The 26855-nt window shown below is 41.1% G+C and overlaps 2 protein-coding genes across 18 annotated transcripts in view; one reads left to right on the top strand and one right to left on the bottom strand.

The window, feature by feature from the left end:
- LOC111254917 (unconventional myosin-IXb-like) overlaps positions 1 to 20643 on the bottom strand; it is a 35153-nt gene extending 14510 nt beyond the window's left edge. Inside the window, exons 1-15 of one of the 6 annotated variants that reach the window (XM_022816314.2) lie at positions 19536 to 20643; positions 7167 to 7232; positions 6154 to 6297; positions 5797 to 5941; positions 5270 to 5373; positions 4863 to 4941; positions 4511 to 4685; positions 4259 to 4352; positions 2487 to 2733; positions 2069 to 2312; positions 1687 to 1810; positions 1354 to 1464; positions 886 to 979; positions 627 to 775; positions 90 to 293 (exon numbers count right to left, since the gene is read on the bottom strand). In XM_022816314.2, the coding sequence (XP_022672049.1) occupies positions 90 to 293; positions 627 to 775; positions 886 to 979; positions 1354 to 1464; positions 1687 to 1810; positions 2069 to 2312; positions 2487 to 2733; positions 4259 to 4352; positions 4511 to 4685; positions 4863 to 4941; positions 5270 to 5373; positions 5797 to 5941; positions 6154 to 6297; positions 7167 to 7232; positions 19536 to 19538 (1983 nt within the window). In that variant the 5' untranslated portion in view covers positions 19539 to 20643. Of the gene's footprint in view, positions 1 to 89; positions 294 to 626; positions 776 to 885; positions 980 to 1353; positions 1465 to 1686; positions 1811 to 2068; positions 2313 to 2486; positions 2734 to 4258; positions 4353 to 4510; positions 4686 to 4862; positions 4942 to 5269; positions 5374 to 5796; positions 5942 to 6153; positions 6298 to 7166; positions 7233 to 12678; positions 12698 to 19448; positions 19468 to 19535 lie in introns of those variants that run through there. The other 5 variants (XM_022816315.2, XM_086975616.1, XM_022816317.2 and 2 more) reach the window with 5 other exon arrangements.
- Positions 20644 to 21095: 452 nt separating this feature from the next.
- Positions 21096 to 26855, top strand: part of P5CS (Delta[1]-pyrroline-5-carboxylate synthase) — a 15933-nt gene continuing 10173 nt past the window's right edge. For 2 of the 12 annotated variants that reach the window (XM_086975630.1, XM_086975628.1), the window contains exons 1-3: positions 24817 to 25374; positions 26144 to 26387; positions 26590 to 26728. In XM_086975630.1, coding sequence (XP_086831756.1) covers positions 26191 to 26387; positions 26590 to 26728 — 336 coding nt within the window. In that variant the 5' untranslated portion in view covers positions 24817 to 25374; positions 26144 to 26190. Of the gene's footprint in view, positions 21721 to 22674; positions 23679 to 24816; positions 25375 to 25398; positions 25523 to 26143; positions 26388 to 26589; positions 26729 to 26855 lie in introns of those variants that run through there. The other 10 variants (XM_086975621.1, XM_086975624.1, XM_086975629.1 and 7 more) reach the window with 10 other exon arrangements.

Raw genomic sequence — 26855 nt, 5'->3', positions numbered from 1 at the left:
AGTACTCTCAACGCGAGTGTAACTCATGCTTCAAACGTTTCTTGATTACTGTTGTTTTTAAGAAGCCACTTCAAAGTTGGCGTTCGCACCTTCCCGGCATAGTGTTTGACAAAGAAAGCGCTCTCTTTTTTCTGAGGTTCGTCATAAAAACCATTTGATTGTCCTCTGCCTTGACCATGAAAATCTTTGAATTTTTGCAGCAACTGCTGGTCCGTTGATCCGCCGAAGTTACACTGATCATTAAGAAGGCAAACCAGTCCGTGTGGACGACCCTCTATCAGTGCCAAGCACTCCTGGATTAACGTCAACAAACACAGCAAAAAAAAAGAATCGTACCTTCAGTATGCTATGCTTTTATGCGACAGGTTTTCGACGATATGCTACCTAAATAGCAAATGCTGTACGGACAAGAGCTTCAATCTGCTAAGTGTTTTAGTTCACGCCGGCTAAGACTGATGTGATGCATCATCGAGATTTTACCGGCGAATTAGAGTGGTTATAGAAACGTAAGCGACCTGCTCACGGAAACGGCATTTATCGCCTTCGTTCATGGTGATCAGAAATTTAGAGGTTATCCGTTGCTGATTCTTAGGGGCTAGACAACGATTCGATGACCATTGACTTACCTTGTTGTCCTCGAATTCAATATTTTTCCAGTGTATGCCTTCTTTTAGATACTCTTCTTGTTCATAGTTGAAGACATGTTGGTTAAAGTAATGCTGGAGATGTTCGTTAGCCCAATTGATGCAAAACTGCTCGAAGGTGTTATGGTTGCCTAAAGACAAAAGCGTATAGAGGTCAGACAAAGTGTTAACAGACACGAACAAGACACATAGACCATTTGATATGGCTTTTTGTTTGTTACGTACTGCACAACTGGCTTACCGAAATCCTCAAAGCCAAAGATATCAAGGACTCCTATTGAATAACCGCGATGTTGTCCAGCTAGATCCTTTTTAGACAGCAGAGCGTAGTTCACCTAAACAATGCAAATGACAAAGTTGATCGCCTCACATCGCTGTTTCTATAATTCAATGTATTTTCTATTGAAAATATCGGCGGTTACAGGCATCATTTACCCAAAGCAACATGAAAAACGCTAGATTTGCTCGTTCGGCATTTAATACGCAACATATTGTTATTTTTTTTGCAATATTTTCCTAGATTTAGTTTACATTTATGTTTTTTCTGTTGCATAAATTTCTAAATTGTGAATATTTTTCTTTTGTTACTATCGCTGTCGGTCCTGATGTTTCCTTTCGCTTGTCTATGGCCATATCTACTGAGGAAAACTCGGCGCTACGTGGTCTAGTTGCAAAGGCAGGACGCAATAATCCGTTAATATTGTTATACCTGCATAACAATCCAGTCGAATAACGCTCCATAGAGGCACTTGGCAATAGCATCGCGCGCAGCGACCGCTTCCGATAAGCGATGATTCATCACTACTGTTTCGCCCGGAGCCTAAATGTCAATAGATTTTTATCGTAACACAAAGTAGTCTAGGTATAAATAACAGTTGCAAAAATAAAAGCCATTTTCCTTGAATAGACAAGCTGGGAACTTGGAAAAACTTAATCATAGGTTCGGTTCTTCCTGTCGACCTTCGATGACTAGGAACAGCCTACTGCAGTATTATGTTTATGTTAACGAAAAAACAGCATTGTGTTCGTCTGATACAGATACCTTCGCTCGTTTCGTAACAAGAGCGTCATGAAGGGTTTCCACTCGGACTCCTAGTAGATTCGAAATTATTACCAGAGTGTCCCGGTTTAGGACGCACACTGATTCATCACTGTGGTATCCGGACCTGCGATTCGGTAACGAGTATGCCGTTAGTGAGCCTCTTATGTTGTATACAATGTATGCTATCACCAAACCGCGAACTGGAAATTTCACTACGACTATCCATTAGTGATAAACACAAAATGGTGAAAAATGTAACGTCAGTTTTATAGAGCTGTCAACATGCGGCAGCGATCAATACCATTTCACAAGATACGTGATGCAGGCAAACTTGTCTTCTGTTATCAGCAAAAAATGCCCTATTTGAAATGTCATTGCCCACCTTCGACTAAAGTCCAGGTTTCCAAGGTGCAGCACAGCGCTTAGCACTCGAGTTGACTTGCTCATTTTGTCTCGGCTAAAGCCGACCATTTCCATGGATTGCATGAGACGCGCATACTCAAACTGTTCGTTATCTCCGCTTGCACCGGATACGCTTCCAGGAGAACCTGCAGCACTGCCACCGAGGTATCGATATCGGGAAGGATCCGAAAGACGCAGTTCCGCTTTTTCTTCCGCCGAAGCACCTAAAATCATCGAAGATAGTTACTACGAAGCATTCATCTTTACGAATAAAGCACCTTTTTGTGCTGCAAAGTATCGATAGGTGCGAACCTAAAGCTAAATGTAATGTATATGTGCTTTTTATCGAGGTTTACATAACAAAAAAAAACTTGACCACATACGGTTCAAGCGCTTACCAAGGAGCAGATAGTAGAAGATGTGGTAATTTCGCTCCTTGTCGCCCTGTGAAATGATACGAGACTTTTCCAGGAGATATTTTTGCACGACTGCTCCGTGCACCATTCCATTTTCTCGATAGTTTACTTGAATAAACTTCCCGAATCGAGACGAATTATCATTATGCTTCGTTTTAGCGTTGCCGAACGCTTCAAGCACTGGTCCTGCAGACAGGATCGTCTGCTCTACCCCACGTCCATATGAGCCCTAACACAGAAAAGAGGATAGAGTAGAATGCGAAAGTTATGCTTGCAGGCGGCGTAGGCTATGCAGTGTAACTAAATAAATGTGCCCATTGTTTTACGGATCATGACTTGCTGATCGTTCCTTTTGAAACCTCCTGAATGTATGTATAATATCACATAGTGCAATAGTTCAATTGCAATTATAAGTGGAGCAGAATTGTAGAAAATTTACTCGACAACAGTATTGTGTCTCACGAAATTTCAGGCAGGTTCGGTCGCCATAACTTACACTGAATCGGATAGAAAATAAGTTGAACACAAGTTGATCGTAGTAAACGTTCCAAAAGCCGAGAAAGAGTGCTGGGAACTTGCGAAACGTATTAAAAATTTATAACATAATTAAGTCATCGAGCCTGGCACCAAATTTCGAAGCACCGAATTTTAAGATTTTATAAATCGCTAGTAGTTACATTCCGGCCATGCTACATGCTACCTATGGGAATAAAAGGGATCGAAAAGAAAAATTTGGGGAAGATATCTGAGATAATTTGAACGAGTTGTACAGCATTTGGAGAAGATTGTTGGAAGCGACGAAACTATGTCTAAGTTAAATAGTACAAGTATTTATTGCACAACAACACACCTACTCGACAGATTCATATGTTACGTAGGAACATCATGTAAGTTTCAAGCCAAAGAACAATTCAACCATTTTACTTGAGTCAAGTTGACGAGTTCAATCTCCGGTAAAGGGGAATATCCGCATACTGTCATCGTAATGCAGAAGCACCTCGTAATGATAAACAGGGCTAAAGGGCAAAGAAGAAATTAGAGAAGCCCGCACAAAGACCTCTGTGTTACGAGTTCTACGTCCGGTGTCCTCCTTAGGCATTCCATCATATAAGCAATTGCCTGGTTCCCAGCCATTACGAAACGAACCGTATGTAGGTTTCCCTTTCCTAAACCTGAAGCTAATGAACTTTTTTTACCTCAAAAATATGGTCTTCGCCAGAAAGTTGACGACACTGAAGCATTATAAAGCCTTTAATTACGCAATAATGCGCCACAACAGAAACCCAATATTTGCTAAAGTTTCTGCTTCATTAGGTTTCCGTGGCCAGCAACGTATTGACCAGAACGGTAGTAATTTTGAAAACCTGCGGTAGGTGCGATATTTTCTAGATTTTTGCAAAAAAATCTAGATTTTTTGGCAGTAGGTATTCCTCATATGTGAATAGCAAGTAATGCTACAATAATCCAAAAGTTATTGTTATAACTTTTAAGTTATGCTGTTAAGACATAGCTTTTTCGGGCGCCCTCTGAACGTACTATGGTTTACATACCCTCAGCTGCAGTATACAGTCATTAAAACGCATCTTTTAGATTGTTCTTAAATGAACCCAACCTCGTTGTTGTCACAGGTGCTTACATCTTGCCTTCATAAATTATGTACATACGGTAGACTATATGGCATCGCAATAGATGTCTAGCTATTTGCTAAAGATAGTCCTATCGTATAAGATTTCTGTGATGTATGGTTGTCGTACCTTTTGTGAAAGCGAGGTCAGATGATGTAGTAAAAAATTAGTTGACTCTGTTTTTCCGCTACCGCTCTCACCCGATATGACAATGCACTGATTTCTGCAACAAAATATCATCAGTTACTTTTAAATTATCGCTGTTAGCTTTTATATACATGATATAGATAAATGAAAAAAAAAAAATTAAAAAAAGACACACCATTCTCTGCAATTAGTGAAACCTTTCTGATGCACTCGGCCGAAATCAGGACAACGTACCTTCGTTCATGGAGCATGGTATGATACGCTGCGTCCGCGATTGCAAATATGTGCGGGGGTAGGTCTCCCAGCCGCCGATTCTGATATAAACCGACATATTTAGGATTGTAGACAGGATAATATTTGAACGGATTCACCGCAATCAGGATCGAGCCCACGTAAGTGTATATATGTCCTTGTATAATTGCAACGACACAGTATCACAGAATTATAAATCATTATTAGTCGACAACTAAGCACTTACTGATTTTGCTAAAGCTTTCCATGGTGGGACACGTACTTTCATTATAGTAATGTATTAAAGTTCTGCCGTTTCAATAATATATAAATATATAACGTTCTCATAACCAACCTTTTAGGAATCTTGCTTTAAGATTATCGAGCAGTGTTTGTTCTGTCAGATCTGGAAGCTGGCACAGATCGGCATACTCCTAAAACACCGGAAACGCAGACAATAATCGTATTAGCGTAGGTCTATATGGTACCAAACATGGTAACAATACAAATTCGTCACCGACTTGTAATGTTCTTACAGATTATCAGCACAGGGTTGTTAAATACATCAAAAAAATGATGAAAAACCCAGGACGCTCATGCTTTATTACATACTTTTCGTATCTAAGGGATCAATCTTCAAAAAACACAAAGTAACAGATAGTCTTGTATCCTCTGTGTAAGTATTTTTTCCCCTACGTTGCAAGCCTAAAGGAAGAAAAGAGAAATAAAAAGCAACAGGCTGCTAGCCACTTAATAGAATACCTTATCGGACGGTTGACATAGAAATCGGAGAAAATAGTCCCGGATCAGCTGCGTATCTGTCGGTTCAGTCGGTTTCCAAGAAAGACTCACCAAACGGTTCGATCCTGTATTATGCGCCAGTAGACGATACAAATAATACCAACATGTTGAAATAAAACTTAGTATCAATCGATAAATGATGTTTTAACTCTACCTATAATGGTTATAGAAATATGTATGTGAAAATTACTAGGGAGAGGCCGCGTCCTAGAACTATGGCAGTTTTGTGAAGCTGAGTTCAATTCATATAGATATATATATATACATATGGTGAGCTTTGTTTGAGTCACAATTAACACATAAACATTGAATACTTATGTGTGTTCCTCTGATAGAACTTCTCTGTACGAACGGCGTACTAAATATCTATCAGGTGCTAAACTTCCAACTGGATTGGAAAAAGAGCTTGTTTCAAATTCTATAGAAGTATTATTTCTAACACAATGAATTAAAAAATGACGTCAATAAAGTGGAGCATTTTTTTTTACCAATTTTTTCTTTGAGTACAAATCGATACCGCGGTCCATCAAATGAATGTGGCCCTTGTGGCCATAGAAGCTGAAGAGCTACGGGGCATTCTGCAGGCGACAAACGGCGTTCTTTGCACTCCTGACCCGAAGCGTTAGTAACCACCTGTCAATAAAATAATTAATAACAAATTAGCAACAGGCAACCATTGTACTGACACAGTTTGATTTAATTTGGCATTATAAAAAAAAAACACTTTATAGCGTTGACAACAGCTTAAAACAGGCCCAAAGGGCAGGATGCATTTAAAGCAATTTAAGTTCGTGGTACAGTAAATGTTGATTTTTTGTGTTGTACAACTACACCGTTGGGCTTACCTCCGCAAGCTCAAGATCATTCCACTGCTGGGCAGTGAGCCCCAGTTTATTGGAGATACACTGAAGTATGTCTGCCGAGGTTGTCTGTTTTGATGCTTCGATAGACAGTGCTTCGTACAGCGGGCTGAACCCACCTACATGCACCTAGTAAAAAAGATAGAGACAATTAGAAAATAAGAATGCACTAGTCATGGGATTATTCAACGATTTATAAATTAGCTGAGTACTCGCATTATCGATACCTCGAAAGCTGTTTTCCCTGGCAGCATCCTGTGTCTACTATTAATTGGGCGATTTCTGCGTTATTTGGGGTGAGTTTCTTACTCGACGTGCTTCGACCAGAGGATATTGTAAATCGTTCCAGTTTGCTAAGGCCTATTCTTCTGCACACATTGATTTATGGCCAGAATTTAGCGACAAAAAGTAACCAAGCTCAAGGAAGGCCTTATCGCGAAGGAGCCAGTTTCAAATAAGGTGGAAAGAAAGGCGAAAAACGGCCTTTTACTTGCCATAGGTATTTTAAAATTGCCTCTACGGAGTCTGCAAAGAGCGATATGCGACATGGAAAATCACGCTATCTTTTTGCAATGGTATAAAGAGATCGTATCCTTCCCCACTGGGTCGCGCAACGGTCAAAGAGAAAGGCTTCTATTCGCAACGAATCAACAAACAAGGCACGTTTTGTTTGATTATGACTCACTAACGTACACACAGACCACCAAGTGGCAAAATGAGTCAGTGGCCGTTCCCTTGGTCTTTCGTGCTTCTGAAATGTAGCGAAACCGCAGTATAAAGCAAGAGAAATCTCTTTCTACCTGAATTGCTCCTGTGCTCAGTGGAAAGATAACGTATTAGAGTCAGTAGAAAAGTAAGCAAGGTGCAATAGAATTATTATGTCTGCTTAATGTTTCTTCAAAAAGGACTGTCCCAAGATCAATTTCAGTATAAATTAAAAGGGCTTTAGCCGACAATAACCTCAAACAAATGCATAACTATGACAGCCGAAAACCTACCTGAAGCACATATCTGGGTTTAGACATTCTGGATGCTCGAGGTCGACGAGAGCCATCTCGAGGATCCTAGAAACAGATATTAGAGAAAAGGCGTTCAGAGAACTGCACTCTACACAATACCCCGTTTTTAATTTTGTTTATTGAAAGAAGCATCATTATATTTTAATTTGAATATATACTGCAACAAAACTATTATTAAGTGTTGAGTGTTTAGATCGCAAAGTCTTAAACCTGTGATGTGACAGAGGTAACAGAGTGTTCCGTGCTGCATTATGCTGCACAGCTAAAGATATAGACGCACGGGCGGAGCCAGTGAGGAACTGCCAACTTGTTCGTGGTTGGTGAGGACGCTGCAGGCCAAAAAGTTGGCCTGCAGCGTCCTCACCAACCAAGTAATTTGTAAAATGTATACAGAGCACGCCGCTGGAAAGCCAAATCATAGCATTCAATCACCTTCCTAATGCTCCTTCATAAAGCATAAGAAAGTGAATTGGAAATACAAATGTGCCTTTGAACAGCGACCCTAAAGGATGAAGCGATAAATATATCCACCCAGCAGGAAATCACCCGTGTAATGACTCCGTCGACAAGGGCGATGTTGGTTATGGGCGACGGCACCATCGTGCAGCCACAGAAGTGGACGCAAATAGTGTGATGGACGAAGTACCTCAAGATTTTAATTGACTTGCTAGCTGTCTTCGTACAGAGAGGTTATCATGAATGCATAAGGATCGAGAAAAGGGATTCCCAGCAACAGTTGAGTCGCTTGTTACGAAATTGATCGCTTTGCATCTTGAATCCGCTGCATGTCCTACCTATCCTTTCGTCCGAATTAATTTATGAGGCCGCTAATGTGGTAACTGCCAAGGAGGCAGTTCAGGAGAATACGCTTTTCACTACTGTGCGTCTCTTGATCACACAGCATCCAGTTGTGAGAATGACTGAGACAGTTAATGAAAATAGCGTATAACATCTCTAGGCGTATCGAATATTTTTTGGGCTGACGGTCGAGAAGACTCAGAAAGGAAGAGTGCAATCGAATCATGGTGTCGGTGACCGACCACGATGAGGCTCGACAGTACAGGCTGCCGGCCTGAGTGCAAAAACTCGAAATGTCTGTGAGTTTCATAAGGAATTTACCAGGGGATCGTCGCTGCTCTAGAATTTAAATTAACACCCTCATTATCCGAATCGATTTTACGACGTACTTATCACCTACGATGAAATTACCAAAGCTCTTTTCCTTGAAATTCGATTTACCGAGATTTTAGTCCGTCCACTGCCTGGCTCAGAAGGGAAACGGCCTTGGTCTCCCCACAGGTGGAGTCTCAGTGTTTTAAATTAAAAATTTTAGATAGAGTTGGGAAGCTAACCTCACGCCTTGTGTTAACTTCATTTTCCTCTGTGGCCCAAGTATACGGCTTGCTACGTGTGTTCAAGTGACAAAGAGTGCATACTGACTGCCACAGAAAAGCTTGTCGGCGGTTTGCAGACCGTGGCTAACCATTTTTCTGGCGCTCCTATTATCGTGGCAAGAATTTTAAATGCGCGCCTGGACCAGCCTACCCTGAATCGTACGTCAGAGCTTCAATACACATTTATGCAGCACCATTGCGAGGTAGTCAGCCATAGCGTGGTACCAACTTTTGTCAATCTTGCAGGAAGCTTCGTCATAGATATTTTTGCAATGATCGCAAGCAGGGATATAATCAAATTCGTTGGAGAAAGGTAGTCTTTCTGTAGAGAAAAATAAGTTCAAAACACATTTCTGTCGAATTAGACTTCTCAAATCCGTTTCCGAGTATTGTTCACCAGAGGAAGCAAATCTCTACCGAGGAATGCTCTTGGGACGCACTCGTTCGGTTTCGTTAGTGTTAAACTGAATGGGTGTTGAGGTCTATAGGCGTCACTTCATCCACATCCTGCAATTTATGATTTGTTTACTCCACTGCCTGTATATCACCAAAAGCAAGAAAGACCTGGAACAGCAAGAAGAGACCGAATGTCAGTCATACAAATGGCTTAATTCCTGCAGATCTACATCGTATCCCATTGGTTGGTCAGTACTCGTCGAACTCATTGCCAGCACGTGTTTGTCTAAAAACACCGCATTCTCACTTCTCAGAGCAGCATGAGATGAACAGACCACAGGCAAATGCGAATTGCTGGATCCGAAATTCTCTGTCCTGTAAGTAATTCGGGCACTCGGAAGCTCGAAAATGACATTTAAATCGGACATAATTTGAAATAAACGCCTCAAGTCCGTTTTAGGGCTGATGTCATGATGGGTAACTTTGTTTAACAAATGTCTTCGTTCCGGACAGTTTCTTCCTTAACGGCAGGATACAATGCTTCTCGTTATTTCCAAAAGGACCCAAACCAGCCGCCAGTAAACTTCTCTCCTGTCTAAACTCCTCTCAGGGCAAGAAGGCTAGACGTGTTTTTGAGATATAAAATGCAATATTTTAGAAGCAACACGGACTCAGAAGAGATAAGTCGACCAATCCGGCACGCAAGATGTTACTTGCCGATATCAAGCAAACTTAAGGTAGTCCTCAGCTGAATACCTACGCCGTGTTTATGGATTTCGAAATACTTTTCGAGTCCGCCTCAAGAAATGTAGCCTTAAGCACTCCAACCGATGTCGGCGCTCTCGCGAACGTGCTTAACAGCGTGAAAATCGGCGATGGGTTCCACCGGTTGCCGGCTTTCACCCAGATTACACATGTGTATAGCCCAGAGTAGCTCAGAGTGATAACTTAAGCTTTCTCAGCCCTATTGAAAGGTTTACCGAACAAGAGACATGAGCCCAGAAATATACTGTCGGCTTTTCTCTACGCAGACAACTTAGTTATTTACATGAGAAGTCGTTTTCATATTCTAGATAGGTTGCATTCTGTGGTGTACGAATTTGTGTACCTATCAGCCCACCCAAAACGGAAGCAATTAAATTCAAAAGAGCGGACAAAATTGCGGCTATAGATGGGCGATCGCCAATATATGCTACCTACCTAGGGCCGATGTTCTCGCTTACAAAAAGACACAAAAAAAGCTTTGCTAGTTTCATCTTAATCCCCAACGGCTGTTCCACTTGACTGCTCTGCATCTTTCAGTCCTCAAAGCTGCGCTGGTCGCCGCATCCGGGGGTGAATATAATCTTTTACAACCTCACTGTGCAAATTTTCGATCAACTCAACCTCGTTCCTCTTAGAATTGCGCCGAACAACCTGCAACAGACCTTTCTATTTATCGTCAGCGACGCCACTGTTTCCCAAGGACCTCCGCCGTCGTTTTAATCTATCATTAACTTCTACATAGCAAAGAGCCTGGGAAAATGCGACCAAACTTCGATTTCGAATTCGGGCGAGATTTGGTAAAGTTTGATTGGCTTAGCAGATATGTAATAGCCCATTATGCAATGCACGGTTTCCATTATCACTCATGCAAAGTACAGGAGTCCCATGAACCTGGTGAGTGTTTTGTCCGAGCTAGATATAGCCATTTTTGTGATACCTAACATGCCCTTTATACGTATTATAGCGTATTATACAAAGTTGCTGTGACTGTACCTATGCCTTTGAGTGCCAATTAATAAAGAAAAATAAGTGGATTTGATCGACTAAGTACTATGTATTGAGAGGCAATGGGTCAATTTTACTTAATGTATTAATAATAGTAAAAAATTTAAATAGCTTCTCCTGATACTTATTATTTTTAAGCTGCAGTAGATTCGGTTGCATCCTCAAGGAACTTAGAGAACAGACCGCTTCGCTTTTGTTGATTTTTCAGCGTCTTTTAGACGCATACATAAATACCATAAATAAAAAAAATACCATAAATGTGGTAAAGTTTGATGCGCACTTAATTCTTGTTCAACCTAATATAGAAAAAAGGCTAGGCATCTAGCCCAGCCAAGTATTTCTTCGCCTATTCGAACGCTTGTGGGCTATAAATTAGTAATAAGGTAATTTTTTTCCACTGCGGTTTTGCCTGTTATCGAGTGACATTTTCCAAAGCCAATTCAAAGAAAATCGTTATATTCAATTTCTACTAAAACCATTATGTTGAATCACATTGGATTTTGGAGTTAAGGGTTTATACGGATTACTGTATTTTGAGCTTCCTTGTCGCTGTTATTTACCTGTTGCCACATTTAACTGCAGCGCACGAATTAGATTAAACGGTATAGCTGACAGATTTCTCATATCTTAAATAATTACGATTATAGATTCATTACTAATCATAGATCTTTTATAACTGAATCTAGACATATATTCACGGCAGGTATATAGACTTCGGTAGGGCCAAGTTGGATATGGGAAGCGATGCGCCCATTTCTTCAACAAAATGGAACTCATTTTTACATACACAACATCTGAGCTATTTAAAGTTCAGCTGCGTACCTTACAGCAAAGTTTCATGAAAACCTACGACAGGCAAATTATAATTTTAATCTTAGTTAACTTAGTGCTAAATTCATATTATACATTATCCCTCTAAGCAAGATGATAGCTTTTTAAAAACACTACACAGACATTTTCTACGGCTTTATTGAATGGTTGCTTTATTCATGGCTCATAAAACCCCACGAAATTCACTCTTGTCGGACGTCATCTATCTCAATGATTCTATGAAAAAGACGTTACCAGTTATTAGTGGCCTGTTAGGTCAAATTGCTCGAACCAAAAAAATAGATTTTACGCTCAAAAACTGGATCAAGAAATTTGGTTCACGAAGCTGCGGACGATAGGAAATTTCAGGCATAAACAAACAATTAAAGAGTCTCGCAATATCTGCAAAGCTATCATCGCTAACCATCTTCACATATAGTTTTTTTTCGACGTATACGCTCGCTTCACAAATTATCTTTGTATGGATGTCTCAATGGAGAAAATATTTATCGTAAGTGGCGAGATCGCAATGACAATGGCTTCAAATGATGCACCTGATACACGTATGAGTAAACCCTCCTCTGCGAAAGCCTTATCGTGATTTCAGTTCAGTGAACAAAAGGCTTGTCTCTCCAACCGCTGCAAATATTATGAGGAGATATAAAAAAATAAATCGGTACGTAAAAGTTTGAGTATTCTAGCTTTTACTTTTCTAGTGAATCTAAACAGAAAAAATCAGTACAACATCTATTCAAGAGATTCGAAATTATTTAACTGTTGAAGACAATCTGCTGTATTTAACGGTAGGTAAAAATTTGCAAACGAGTCATATTAACTAACGCTGATTTAGCTCTCTCTCTCTCTCTCTCTCTCTCTCTCTCTCTCTCTCTCTCTCTCTCTCTCTCGACTTGACTCGCTCTCCCCTAAAAAAATAGATATTTTTTACAGAATTTAAAAGAAGGGTTCAGCCCTCGAATAATCGACTGCTATCGGTGTGCGACATTATACGCTAATAACCTTTGTCTGTCTGAACCCGATGATGACGACCTTATGTTCCCCCAAATGGTGTCTTTGAAAAAAAATGTATCGATAAATCAACAATTACAAAACCCAGAACTTACACAGTCATTAATATTGATAAACCGAATACTCCTGACAGATCGTCTTCGTGAATCCACGGTGGCAAGTATTACACATACTGAGGACGTCATCCCGTATATAGTGTAGATATATCCCGCACTACACCGCTTTCAATGAAGAGTAGAAGCAAAGCACGGTTCTATTATAATTTCGAGTGAACGAAATTTTCTTATGCTGAAAGTGCCTGTTTGTCTCTAGTTCTGGACGTGTTGTTTCTGCACGAGATCACTTCTATCTAAAACAACTTGATAACCATGCACACGGAGGCTGGTATTGAATTAACAGTGGCAGTGCTTATTCACACAGCTTTGTTATGTTCAACTTTATCTTTCCTACGTAGATGATAAATGTCTATCACCATGAACGCCAACTCATGCGAGACGACAGTTACCAAAAATATCTCTAACTGTGCATTTCTGAATTGCTTTGGCCTGGTCAAGCGGTCGGCTGCGCTTAGGACAACACTCAGTGGCTCGAGTAGGGCAAAATACTGAGAGAGCTCCTTGCGAAGAAGCGAACACGTGCGCAAGCTACATAAAACGTCAATATGTACGTAAGTAAGTGCTAACTCTCATCACCAGCATCGTTTCGGACAAAGGGGCGCGGTGATCAGGAGAGAAGAAAGAAAAGTTGGTGCGACTCCTCCTATCAAAGGGGAGCGAGTCCTTCTTCGCTAGTCGTCGCATTGTGTTGATATGTCAAACCTATTGAGCTCCACCCATCAAGCATAATCTCAACAAACCACGTTAGTGTGACCCGCTGTGTTATTCGTAAATTGTTCTGGTAGGCCAGTGTTGGGAGACTATTCAATTATACTGAGTTAAACAGACGTAAAGGATCAATACGCACTGGACAAGATGTTCTGTTCATAATTATAAATAAAATATAATTCATAAAATCGTTGTCCTACCCGTTCCCCTCAGGGGGAAGAAGGATGACTTGATGGTGAATGCACTACTTCGACCTTCACCTTTTGCCAACCTTGACCGAAGAAGACAGATAACAGGCTCGCTTGAGCACGGAGAAATAAACAGAGGGGATCCGTAGTAACGCGGAAAGCATTGAAATTCGTTAACAGAACAAAATAAACATACTGTAACTATAAACTAAATTCGAAATTAGTAAAATATTGTTATGGTATAATTTTTTTCATTATATACCCTAAATACGAGAAGTGTGCCAATCTCACTGTTAGCAAAGTTGTAATGGAATCTAGCCCACCAGTTGCCGTACCGAAAAACATTAGCCATATTTACTCCTTGACGAATAGCGACACTTGCTCCTTTTTCGTGACTGTGTCTCGGTTTCTCCCACCTCTATCACGGGCAGCCACGGGCTAAGTAGGGGGCCGGTGTCTAATCATTAATGAGAGCTGATTTGAACAATCCGTTTCGCGCTTGTTCCCATTTCTTTCCTACCAGCCAGGAGTCATGCGGACGCGAGTGGTGGCATCATTTTCACCATCGGCACCAATCATTCAGCATTTCGCAGCGGCAGTAACGACGACGTTTAAGTTTCGCGTTCTTACGCGCGTTGCAACAAAACAGTTTACCCCCCAACCCGACTCCCATGACCGTTGCAACCGGCGAATCACAGATGGCGCGCGTAATCACAAGCGAAAAAAACAACCGTAGCGGGTCTGTGTCTAGCGCATATTAGCGTGCAATCGCTTCTTCGAGACATACCGATAAGTCGCTAAGGTCTTTCAAATGACACTAGTTAAAGATTTTTTGGCATCGTGCTATATCACAAACATGATTAGTTTTGTCTGGTAGTCACCGGCCTAAAGAGAGGCATAACAGCAAGTCGAAAATATATGGCCCTTATTAGTTAGGGCGTAATTACATCAATGCAATCGACCCATACCAATTGAATCTAGCAATACGGCAATGTGTGTGATTTGTTTACTCAGTAATCGATTGAAAGTGAAGAAGCTTACGAACGGACATCTTGGAACTTTTGAGCCAATCATTTTTATGAGAAGTCAGTACATCAGTTAAAGCTCTCTCTTTCTATTTACTTATACGCATCCCTCGAACCACATTAAGATATTTTAAAACGTATTTAGTTATTAATCGTTAACCTCATAAGGCTACCAAGGCCATTATCCTACTTTCAGGGACAAATAATTTCTAGAGATATGCAATTTGTTGCAATTACGTTATGAAATTGGTTCATAACTAAAAACCGTCAATTCTGAGTTCAAAATCAAAACTTAATAAGTTACTGGTCTCGCAGGGTGATTGATGCCTGGCAGTTAACTACTAAGAAGAGAGCTCCTACTTGGTGTAACCAAGTGTAACTTTAAACAGCAATGTCAATTATAAGAGTTGCGTATTTAATTTACCTGTAGCAAATTGACTTTGTTAATCATTTGATTCTCGATTGAATAGGTTTGCGCTCTGCATAAGCGATCAAATATCGCAGGTCGCATCGGCTGTGGCTCGTTGCATCGATTAAGAGAAAGCTAGCTGAGGCGTCTCGTTACTACTGCTCTTTTGATTTACAATCACAGCCTTGTGTGAATAGCTCAGGTACGCGTCCGTTTACAGGTTCGCTGTCGTGGTCATCCTCGCCGTCTATCCGGCCGCTATGTTGACTAAAAATAGGCTAACCAACCTCCACACTGGCTAGTCTGCTTGTAACAGTTTACATCTGAGTCAGAGATTTATTGGAGCTCAAGTGAGCGTTTTCGGCGACCTCTACGATGACTGAGTCACTTTTACGAATAGCACGCATGCCGCGACAGAAACAGCCCCAGTGATGACAGCGATAATCGTAACGGAGGTCGGGGCAAATACCTGCAACATTTACATGCAGGAGGAGTTCGGCGGACGTGAACTACTCAACAACAACGATAACGATAAAAACAGTCAAGACCGCGGACAAAAGTTTTGGCGGAAGCTGTAAAGGTTCCCATAGAGACGGGCGCGCCTTTAAGTAAGACGAAGGACAACGAAACGGTCATTGAAACGAATAATACCTACTGAATTCACGTTCTCTATGTTTTCCGGTACCCGGTACACAAACTCACACAAAAAATGTTCCCCTGAGATAATTTTTTCCTCACTCACATTGTTGGATATACTCGGATTGTTAAGTCTCTCAGATATCGAATGAGAAACTGCTCGTTAATTTATGCGAGTGACTCGATCATTAATTGTCTCGTAGGCGTGTCAATACGACCATGAGGCCACATTCAAGCGATAGCGTTCGGTGGACCGCAAAAATTTAATGGTGCCGTTAACGAAAACGAGTTACAGTTAACGAGAAGTTTTGTTTTGCAAAAGCTTAGAAATTACCTTAATTAGTATCGTGCACAGTTACGTTTTGCCACTGTGATTATCATCGCCCATCATTATTATGACTATACTCAAATTATCCTCCATCGACTCGCGAACCATGTCTCTGCACCGCGTGTATTGGAGTTTCAACTCGAAAAAAAAAAAGATAGAAATAATAGCTTTTATCCAAGTGTACGCAGTAACTTCCAAACATTTCAGAATATGTGTTATTAACTTAGATCTTTTAGCCAATGTTAGTATTGGCATCTATCGCAAATCATGTTAGGTAGGCGAATCATAACGATCTTCCTTCAACTTCTTTTCCACTGGCGGGAGCAATCGAACGGACTCACTTAGTAAGGCTCAATATTTTTTACGTTTCAACATCGCTGTATCTGTCCTAAAATACAATACGGTAACAGCTCGAATTTGACAAAAATTCGTTTAATTTCACTAATATGTATGAATATATATTTTTAGTTCGATGCATACCTTTAATATCTTACGAAATCACATATTATGGCGAAAACAGTTTCCTGCGCCTTACTAGGTCCACTATTCGACAACTAATAGATATTGATCGAACGAGGCTCTCGCTACATCATTTATAGATGTGTCCTAACAACATGTACTGAAATGACGTTTGTATCTAAAATGGTTATCCAGCACTATGCGATTCGAGACCTATTAGGCATTTATACGGTACATTTATACGCTCTACTGATAATGCATAGCCGCTTTGTGTCCATTAATCTTGCTAATCTATGTCCACGTAGAAACGAATACGACTCGAAATCCTACGTCGGCTCTCGAGCAATGCTAACGTTTTTTGAGGGATTTCCAATTATTTTTGATGAGATGATTTTTTCAATAATTAAGAAAGACATAAAATTTTCCTTATGAAGCTGCATGATCACGGTAGAGAGTTTTTCCGCACGCTGAACCGTGTTTCGGTTATGGTTCTATTCTCTAACGATGTTCCTCGTTCAAGTTTATCGATCTAGCCTATATGCGCTACGGAATCAATTGTTGCTATAAAGATATAGTATTAATAAATGCCTAGATACTATTTATTACTATCTGCTCTACTGAGACGCTAAGCTAGTCTCTTATTGGCGATAATTTGCCTTTGCGCTAGGCGATAGGTCAAACCCTAACCAATCCGTTTTGCGTCTGCGTCCGAGCTAGCAGAAGACATGGTTCATTTGGAATTTGATAAATGTGTTAATCCTTGTACTATATGGGCGCACATAGAGTATTAGTAATTAGTGAATTATCCTACTCTGATTGTAGGGTGCGTAAATGAGAAAAAAACCGCAAAGAGGAAAAGCGAATAGACACTGCTGTAGTTGAATTGATGAAGAAAAAATAACGTAGGCAGTCGGGCTCATATCGAGTCAGGCCTATTTATACCGGGTTGTTAGGTTTCGATAATGATGGGCTACATGAAAAAAGGCCATATCAAACATAATTTTACTCTGTTTGTCTTATAAAACCATTGGTTGCAGAAAACTTAGCGATTCTCTATGAGCCTCCGACAATCTGACTTTAGTTTTAGCTTATATAAGAGAAAATGGCGCTGGAAGCTCCAACCGTAACCAATAAAATCCTAACATTTGTTCAGCTATGAAAAACACCATGACCACTCATTTAAGACATACAGCCCTGATAATACTGCGTGGAAAACTTTAATATAAATATATAAAGATGTCGTAAATTGAACTGTAGGATTAAAATCTTCGTTGAGGACGTATGCACTGTCCTTAATCGTACTTAGAGGGAAAACGGTGCCTTCCTAGAAATTCAAAGTTCATAATTTTGTTGTCTGCGGGCACTAAACAGTTTTATCAAAATTATTAAATTTTAATCTACACTATATATATATATATATATATATATGTTCTACCCCATTCCTTTTCTATTAACTGATAGCAACAACAATAACAACAGCAAGCAACTTAGCAATATTACTCTTCAATTAGGTTTCATATGAATCTGATCGCGGTTGCATTTTATCCCTAATTGGTTAAAAATATATAGTATAGGTAAATAATTAGCAATCAATATAAGTTTCAAAGCAACAAAGGCTTTCTATTTAGAAGGAAAAAAGTCTTAGCATTTAACAGATATGTTGACTCTTTCTTGTACGCCTTTCGAAGTATAAGAATACCTAGTGTTCCGAGGCGTCCGCACCTCTATATGTATACACTCGCTCGTCTGCATGGTTAGAGAGAACATCTTGAGAAATTATTACAGACGCTATACATGAATCTTTACATAGATCTCTTCCTTTATAATATGTACTTTTGTCCCAAAAATATCGTAAGTCTAAATAAGCTTCGAACGCATTAAAATTCGCTTCTTTTGAATTAATGGAAGCACCTCACGCATAGCAAACGATGCTCTAGTGAACTGAAGCCTCGACTGAACTACTACAATGCATTACACGATTATGATAACGTTAATGTGTCCAAATTGTGTCCACAGATAGAGTTGGCCTTCACAAAAGCAATAAGTTAGCACGCAGCCCAAGAATATTATAGAACGTCTTCAGAGGAGAATATCACTTAGGCAAGAGTATCACGTAAAGTAAATAAATATTTTTTATTTTAGTGAGATTGAAAATGGGTTTCGGTGTGCATAAAAAATAACGTGCATTTTGGGGTCATCTGTTATTATGTCGTTGTCCAAGAGCTTCACTGCTAGCCATAGGTCGCGCTACAGGTCCAATGTTTTCTCAAGGAGTTTAATGTGTGAACCTATTGAGAAACCAAGCCAGTATCAGCTATTTAATCAATAGAAGATAACCCTAATCTGGCTAGGAAAATTCCATCATCGTGCCATAAAGTCCGAGTACAACAGAATCAGACTTCAGTACTGTTAAGCATTTTCGCTGCCGTAGCAACATTTTGTCAGGAGTCATTTGAACCCATAGTGCGTCTCTTAGGCAAGCCATTTGTTGGAAAAGGCAGTCTGGCAGATAATCTCTTAATTTGCTAGATGATAGGTTCGCTCAGCAACTGCCTTAGATTTCAGCCCTTATAATATAGCTGGGCACCGCGTCGCTACCAATGCGATATGCTATCTATCTATATAATCATCGACAATTGTGAAAGCCCTGGGAGGCAAACAGTTGATACTTAATATGGTCATGCAACAAAGCACCCGTTTTGGAAGAGCCCGTACCTAATTAATAATCCCCGATAAGTTTGTGTTACAAACGCGGATCTCCCCAGATATAGCTGTAGATCTGTCTACTCATCGGTTACGACGACTACTTCCAGCAAGGAAAAATAAAGACATACAGTTTCAACGATGCAAGCATACAAGTTGCACCGTATCAATATCACGAGTATAGCTACAAATAATGCTGGTAGTCAGCCTTTCTTTTACGTAACACTTTCTCGAAACTGAAATGCATCGATTATTTTCACAAAGATGTACTTTGGAAACTGAGTAGTGTTTACCTTAAGCACTTAGACACTGTGGTACACCAACAATCATCCACACTTCATCGAAGACACTCACTCATAACAGGCACTGATTGTACTCACCATCGTATCCAATGCACTGATCCTGCAGTCGTTCGTTCTGTGTTAATTGTATCTACTTTTTGGATCTGGCCTACCATTCACTGGCAAACACATCTGACGCTCGAGTCAGAAACATGATCAGTCACACCCCCGTCGTAGCCGTTACCGGTCCAGCCAATATTTTTCAATAAAAATAATAATAGCAGTGATTAATATTTATATGAATGTCGTCACATTGCCGCTATTGTTGCCATAGTTATAGTTGTCATCGTTTTCATTGTTGATGTCTTAGTTAACCCGTAACGCTGTGTTCTTCATTGTGCACAACGAACACATCTGTATCACTGCTAATCAGTCAGACCACCTGTTGAATACCGAGACAGAAGCTGATGCTGGTTTTGTTGTAATTTGTGTGCTTCCCTCCCCCCGTCCTAGTATATTCGGCATCATGACATGACCTGCCGAAATGACTGTTTTCCTCTACATCCAGCTGTTATCGTCGTTCACATGAACCCGTTCTTCCACTACGGCCCCACGGAGCGCTGCTCGTGGCCGTGGTCCATCTGTTGTTGTTGTTATCGTCGTCGTCGTTGTTGTTTCTGCCACTTGCCCCCACTTCGACGACGGCATCGTACCGTCGTGGTCGTCCCTTTTGGCCACCGCTGTCGCTACTACCAGATCAGGGTCGAATCAGCATCAGCAGCGCCGTGCACTGAAGAAAGCACGATCGCTTGTACGAGTGCCTGTGTCAAGCAACGACAGCTCGCAGCCGAAAACTAACAGCACATGTCGCTCAAGCCGCCGCTGCCGCTGCCGCCGTCGTCGCCGCTGCCGCCGCCGTTACCACTTGACTTTGCAACAACATCTTACACATGATACACGCACATGCAGGCCGCCAAGTACCGCCTCTATCACTGCAGCTACTACTCGAAATCGTACTCGCACATGCAGACTCGAACGGTTGGTGAAGCACACATGAGGCGGACAGGAGGGCCGCGGCTCGTTACCGCATTACGTGATTTACCCTATTTGGTTTGCCAACGAACAGAGTCAAATTGATCAACAACAAAATTTCAGCTAAGCAAAATGCCAGCCGTCAGCTGCAGCAGGTGTGCGTGTGTATCTCCGTTTCTGTGTCTGCCGTCCGTCTGCCTGCAAGCAGTATTGATATTAGCTGGCTGTCAGCTCAACTAGCGGCCAGCACAACGGTACGGAACGGCAATAGACCCTTCCGTGATGCTGTTGCGCTCCGTCGGTGGCAGCCCGCTCTCCCAGCCACCAAGCTAGCCAGCCAGCCAGCCGGCTACTCACTCACTCCGTGCTGATCCTGGCGCCGTCGTCGTCGTCGTCGCCTGCTACTATCACTGTTGTGGTTTGCGTCGTACAATGTGCGTATGCAGGCACCGTCGCCGTCCGTCCGTTCGTTCGTCCGAACGCACACCGACGAACTGGCTGGCATAGTCAGTGGCAGACGGATCCAGCCTGACAACTCCCTACAGCGCCATCGCTCCGGCAGGCAAACTGTTAGTGCCAGCGCCGCCGTCAACAGACCACTGCATGGCATTTTAGCGTAACGTTACTGTTGGCGGAAAGAGCGCGGTGCAGAAGTAGCGACCACTACCATATAAACGTATATACACAGTCGAGATATTGATGGTGGCGCTGGTAAGAACAGCGGGACAGGCGCCGCTGCTGTCACCAGAATAATAACCAGCAGCCTACCGACTGACAGCGTGTCTGCTTTTTCCACCTTCTCTCCTCGTATTGCTGTGCTGGAGCCGTCCTGGCAGGCTTCACCGTCTGCCAGACTTGCCAGCAGCTGCCTTCGTACGCACTGTATCTCGCTGTTGTTGGCATTGCGGTCAAAATGGGAAGGGAACGGGAAGATGGACGAACGTAATGCTCATGCTTATGATGGCGCTGGTACGCTAAAGAAGACTTTGTCTATATGCGACTATGGGCCGGGCCGATGCGCGCACAAACGAATCCTATTCTTAGACAAAGCGATCGGAACGAAACACTAGCTTTGCGATACTGATCCGTGCCGGACACAGCTTTGCTACCTTGTCCTTTAAATTAGCTTCCATTTGTTTGAATCTGTCCTTTCATGTCTCACAATCGCAATGAACATGAAGACGGTTCAATTATACAATGCACACTGCAACAGTGTTGGATTTGAAGACTAATTCGGAAAGCTGCAAAGAAGGTACGCGCAGAGAAATGAACGTATATAATAATTGTCACAAAACATAAGACAGAAGCTTCGGTAGTGGGTTTCCCTGCCGCTAGCAAGGTAATAACTAGCAATGATTGAACAAAAAAGGTAATTGATATCCTCAACCAGCTGGTCGATAAAAGAATTTCACTTCGAGACAAGGAACTTGGGTTTCTAAAAAACGCAGGGTCGTACTCGTGTACCTTTACGAATTGTGCGAACTAGAGAAATAATCACCGGTTAGCGCTTAGTGATAGAGTAATGTCTGAGGAGGATAAAAGCGATTGTTATAGTTTAGGCTCATTTGAGGATAAAAGCACTTGTGACCCCCGACCAACCGTTGCCCAAAAGGAAGACAAAGAACTAACTGGGAATATTAAATACTATGACAAGCCCCGCTGACCTTGGGCTTTAATTTAATAAATAATTTACCTTTCAAAGTGTCTAACATCACCCAAGACAACTAAAACGCATCTTTTAAGGCGGCGTCGACATGGTTTCCCCTCAAAAAGGAAGATTACATGAACTTTTGCGTCAAGTTATTCAAGTTAGGTTTGTCCGAGCAGAATGGTAATGCCTAGTAAAGACTGAAATTAACTTCAGAAAAACAACTTAGAACTTAACTGAGAGCAGTTTTATATATGAAATTATGGACAATTTTGTTCTGCAGCTTTTTTCTAAATTTGACACACCGAATCATACAAAAGAAGAACTAACTACATGTTTGCATTATGTTAGTTTGCCGGGATGACCATGCTTAAAAAACTTCCAAACTGCCAAATGTAATATATCCCACACAAATCTAGATTAATAACTTGCTTTCAGCAGCAGTTTATTTCCTTTAATATATCGACATAAAATTTACATAAATCAATTTTCAAGAAATGGATTAAAAGTGCTGAGGTGATAACCTCCTTATCTGTATCTATATCTGAGTGTTTACAGATGCTGTTCGACTGTCCCTCACACATATACTTGTTTAAAGTATGGACGTTGTTTTGGTGAGGTTCGTATTTCTGACGGGTAGGTTTGCGAATGAGCGAACATAATCGCGCAGAAGGCGCGAAATCATCCGGTGATTTGCCCGTTGACTGTCGCAGCAGAGAACATCTCAGTGCATAACGAAATTCCTCTAACATGTTCTTATGAAAAATAATTAATTATTGGAAAGGAATATAACTGACTGAGATTTGATCTAGGTGCACGCGTCTTTACGTGTGGGACGCATTATAAAATTCACGTAAAAAAGTGCAAAAATTGTCAAGTGACCATTCCTGCGGTTTGAGTTCTAAAAACTCTAAATTCGCCGACAAGGTCTTGGACCTCCGAAAACTTCTGTTCTGAGAGTAAGTCTATTTGACTCACAGAATGGTTCCGTAACAGGCATTATAAACTGCATCTCATAAGGCATACATCAAATACAAACATAATGGTCCTTTCGTTAGGCCACAAGTCTATGAACTTCATATTATGTGCAACTTGAAACCTTTGAGCAACACTTGAATGTGACAATTGTCATTGTTACCACACTGCTTCCTCTGGCGAACATAGTCGATAATAGCGATGAGGTCAGAAAGCGCTTATAGAATGGAAAGATGTCTACGGATTTGCGGCAAAGTTTTCGTTGTTCTACCAAGTTCAACCCGACGGCATCCTCGGACTAAAGGAAACACAAGCAATTTCCCCCATTGATATGGACGACCCGCGCGAGAGTAGGTGAAAGAGGCAACCCGTCGTAAAGAAAGAGGCACTTTTTCAACAGTCTCTAGAGGCGGGTATGTTGCCTATATTAGAATAGAAGGCGTTAAATAAGACGAGGGGTATGGGATGACGCAAAACTTTTTAATAGGGAGACCTGCGAGGACTTCCTGCGAGTTAAGCTCTATAAAGAACAGAACACCACTTCGTGCTGGATTGAAGGTTGATTGCTAAGTTTACACTGGGAAGTGGTAAGTTCAAAAAGGAGTTGTTGCACCTCAGACGTAAGTTGCTTTTTACATTGCCCTTTTGAAGAAGTTTCAATAAACACGAGAGAAATGGACTTTATTAATAGAAGCTGTAATCTATCATAGGTAAATCTAGTTTCCACCTCATGTGAAAGACTGTGTCAGTTTAGTTTGGATGATGTTTGTGATCGAGTGCCTAAAAGTCTAAGATACTTGGAGAAGAAGTTGATTGCCCTCTGCGTGTGCATTCTGTGTCACGGAAATATCTGCGTGCATAGCAACAATTAATTGCGTCAAGTCAAGCTAGGTAATAGAGGACAAATCATATATAGTTTTATAACATAGCTTTCATGGCTTCCAAAATTCGCATCGAGAAAATGTCTTGAGGCTATCCTGCCATGGCCAAGTCTCCATACTTCCAGTCTAGCAACCGGCATATTCTTTTGAATCCACTTACTGGAGGCCCACTTTTCGGCGATGACTTTGTCTACACCGTGTACACTACGTAGATACGACTCTGCGTATTATGCGCGTAGCAATATCTATCCGTGGATAAACGGTTATTGTTTGCTTTACTTTAGGCCTTTCTAGACCAATTTCTACTTGGGCAGCTCCAGCACCAGAGAATGGTGCACGAAAACATTTTTCTAATTTGTATAGATACATCGAGACATTAAATAAATAATTTATTGCAGAAACAGCAGTAATATAGCCAGCAGCATAGCTCATAAGGGTTGTTATACCCTTATTATGCTTAAAAACCAAGAGTTTCGAGTGTTGCATCCGGGACCGGTTAGGCCGATATCGTACCGGCCTTTATATACTATGCTAGCATGAACGGCCATTAAAAGCGATCCAAAATAAATTGATAGGAGCCTGTATATAATTATTTTATGCTACTTTATTATTAGATTATATGAAATCAAAGTCGTAGTCCAGTACGGACTTATGACATTACAAATCGTGTATGTTATTTCTGCTACTGAAACATGCATTGGTTTGTCACACTGCTAAAGTACTAAGAAATTTAAAAGCATAGCTAGTATAACTACAGAGAGAGGCAAAATAAAGCATAATCACCCTACAAACTTCTTATAGTGCAGTAAACAATAGAAACACTGTAGGCCGGATTTCGTTCGACCATGCGAGTATGTATTCGTATGCAATGTTGTCCCCAAGGGATGATAGGTGAATTGCTGGTATATCAATACGCATAGAAAACCCATAAAATCTATTCAAGGTTCTGTCTTTGAGTAGCCTTTATCTTCGGGCGGTGTCCAGTAAAGGCGGGTGCATCTTGCAAATTTAACCGCTTCTTTTTTTCGAGACACGATATTTGATCAATTTAACATGAAGTGCATATAGAAACGGTTGATACTGCGGCTCGTGCACCCTGCACTGACGAGATTATGTCGATCGTACGACACAATGGAATAACTGATTTGTCTGACTACGTTAAAATGTTCTATTTTCTTAATACATCAAGCGCTCGTTTCTACACTCGTCTGTATTTGCAGTGTGCGTATGCGTCCCTGCTGCCCTGTTGTTCTTGCATTAGTGGAACGAGGGAAAAGCGGGGAAAAGTCCGCTTTTATCATTCTCAGGTGTGCGACACATCATAAAGCCAATCGACCGGAAAGCGGCAGGCTACTGGCAGTGCGTCGTCCGTTCGGAAAGTTGCAAGTGGGTCAGTCACCGGGTGAGCCGACGAAAAGATAAAACGCCTACGTTCATTTCATGCATTCTATCTTTGTTTGAGGAAGATTGAGCCAGAAGTAATCTTACCCTACGCCGCGAAGATACCTCTTCAAAAATAGAATGCCGTTCAAGTAGTGTCAAAATGTTACGTAAGCTCAGTATTTGTGGAAATATTTCAAGAGAGGTCAATGGGCTAAACATCCAGATCGCAACTAGAGGATCATTATGCAGTTAGAAATTACTCAGAGCGCTTCATTGGGTCAATGCGTGGCCAACAAAAAACATCATCGACCTAATTGTGCCTGCATTTACTCATACTTGCATTTAAATACAGGACGATTCATATGGGGAAAACCTGATTATGTACCTATGTGATGATGCGGTGGTAGGGTGATTATCTGCTAAGCTTAGAAATACGTGGTAATCTAGGTTGGAAACCAGGTATGGTACACGTTCTTCCATGCTTGGAACCCAGCTGGCTGACTCAATACGTGATGGTTGCACCGGGCGTAAAATTCGAAACGATAATTCTTGGGCTATATTTTGTAGCATAAGTGTAGCGTCCACAGTCATTTCTATATACTCATATATAGTACAGTGATGCATTGTAGGAGAACTTCGGTAGTACACCCAGATTAATGCTGAGCATAGTATATTTATATCTACTTTGAATTAACAAGTGAATGGAAAATTATCTATATGTCAGTTACCAGGGAGCCTAGATTACACCTTCTTCCCTTTATTAGAGGAACATGCTCTTTTCCAATCAGGACACTTCGCTGGTTCTACTGAGTCAATCGCGGCGACGTGAATTAAAATGCTGCGTTACGTCGGCGAAACGCGAGCCCGAGTACAAAGCGGGATTGCAATTGCTGGACGATTCAAAGGAGTAGAATTATATCGATGGGCCATTCGAAAGATCCAGTCTGGCAAAGGTCTTGCGAGCAAACGAGGAAAGCTCAACAGAGAGCTACAACTAATCAACACATCTGCTAGACAGCCCTACTTGTACAGGTCTTGTAAATGGAACTTTCTTGACCTCTGTTAACGAAGAATAGCTTATTCCACAGACTCTAGTTGGGATAACAGAGAACATAAGCGGAAATATAATACTTTATATTGCTATATTTTGGTTTATCCTTGATATTTTTTTGGCAATACCTTCTCTTCAATGTATTAGTTAGTAATACTAACAGAAAATAGACATACAATACAGGAGTGACTTGGTAAACTCGAAACGAGTGGTGGTCAAATTGGGAAGTGCGGTGTTAACTCGCGAGGATGGCTGTGGTTTGGCTCTTGGAAGGGTCGCTTCGATCGTCGAGCAGATCTCTCAGCTACACAATAATGGAAAGGTGCACAAATGTATAAAATGATCGAAGATCAACTCACAAGTTATCATTTAAAGTGGTTTTATTTTGATATCGAAATTAGCAAAGTCATTATTAAGTTACAGTATATAACACTCTTAAACTTACTTCG

Source organism: Varroa destructor, unplaced genomic scaffold (assembly GCF_002443255.2).
Source record: "Varroa destructor unplaced genomic scaffold, Vdes_3.0 BEIS01000007.1, whole genome shotgun sequence".
Lineage (NCBI taxonomy): Eukaryota > Metazoa > Arthropoda > Arachnida > Mesostigmata > Varroidae > Varroa > Varroa destructor.
The sequence above is the reverse complement of the archived record's forward strand: the minus strand, read 5'-3'. Positions and strand labels throughout refer to the sequence as shown.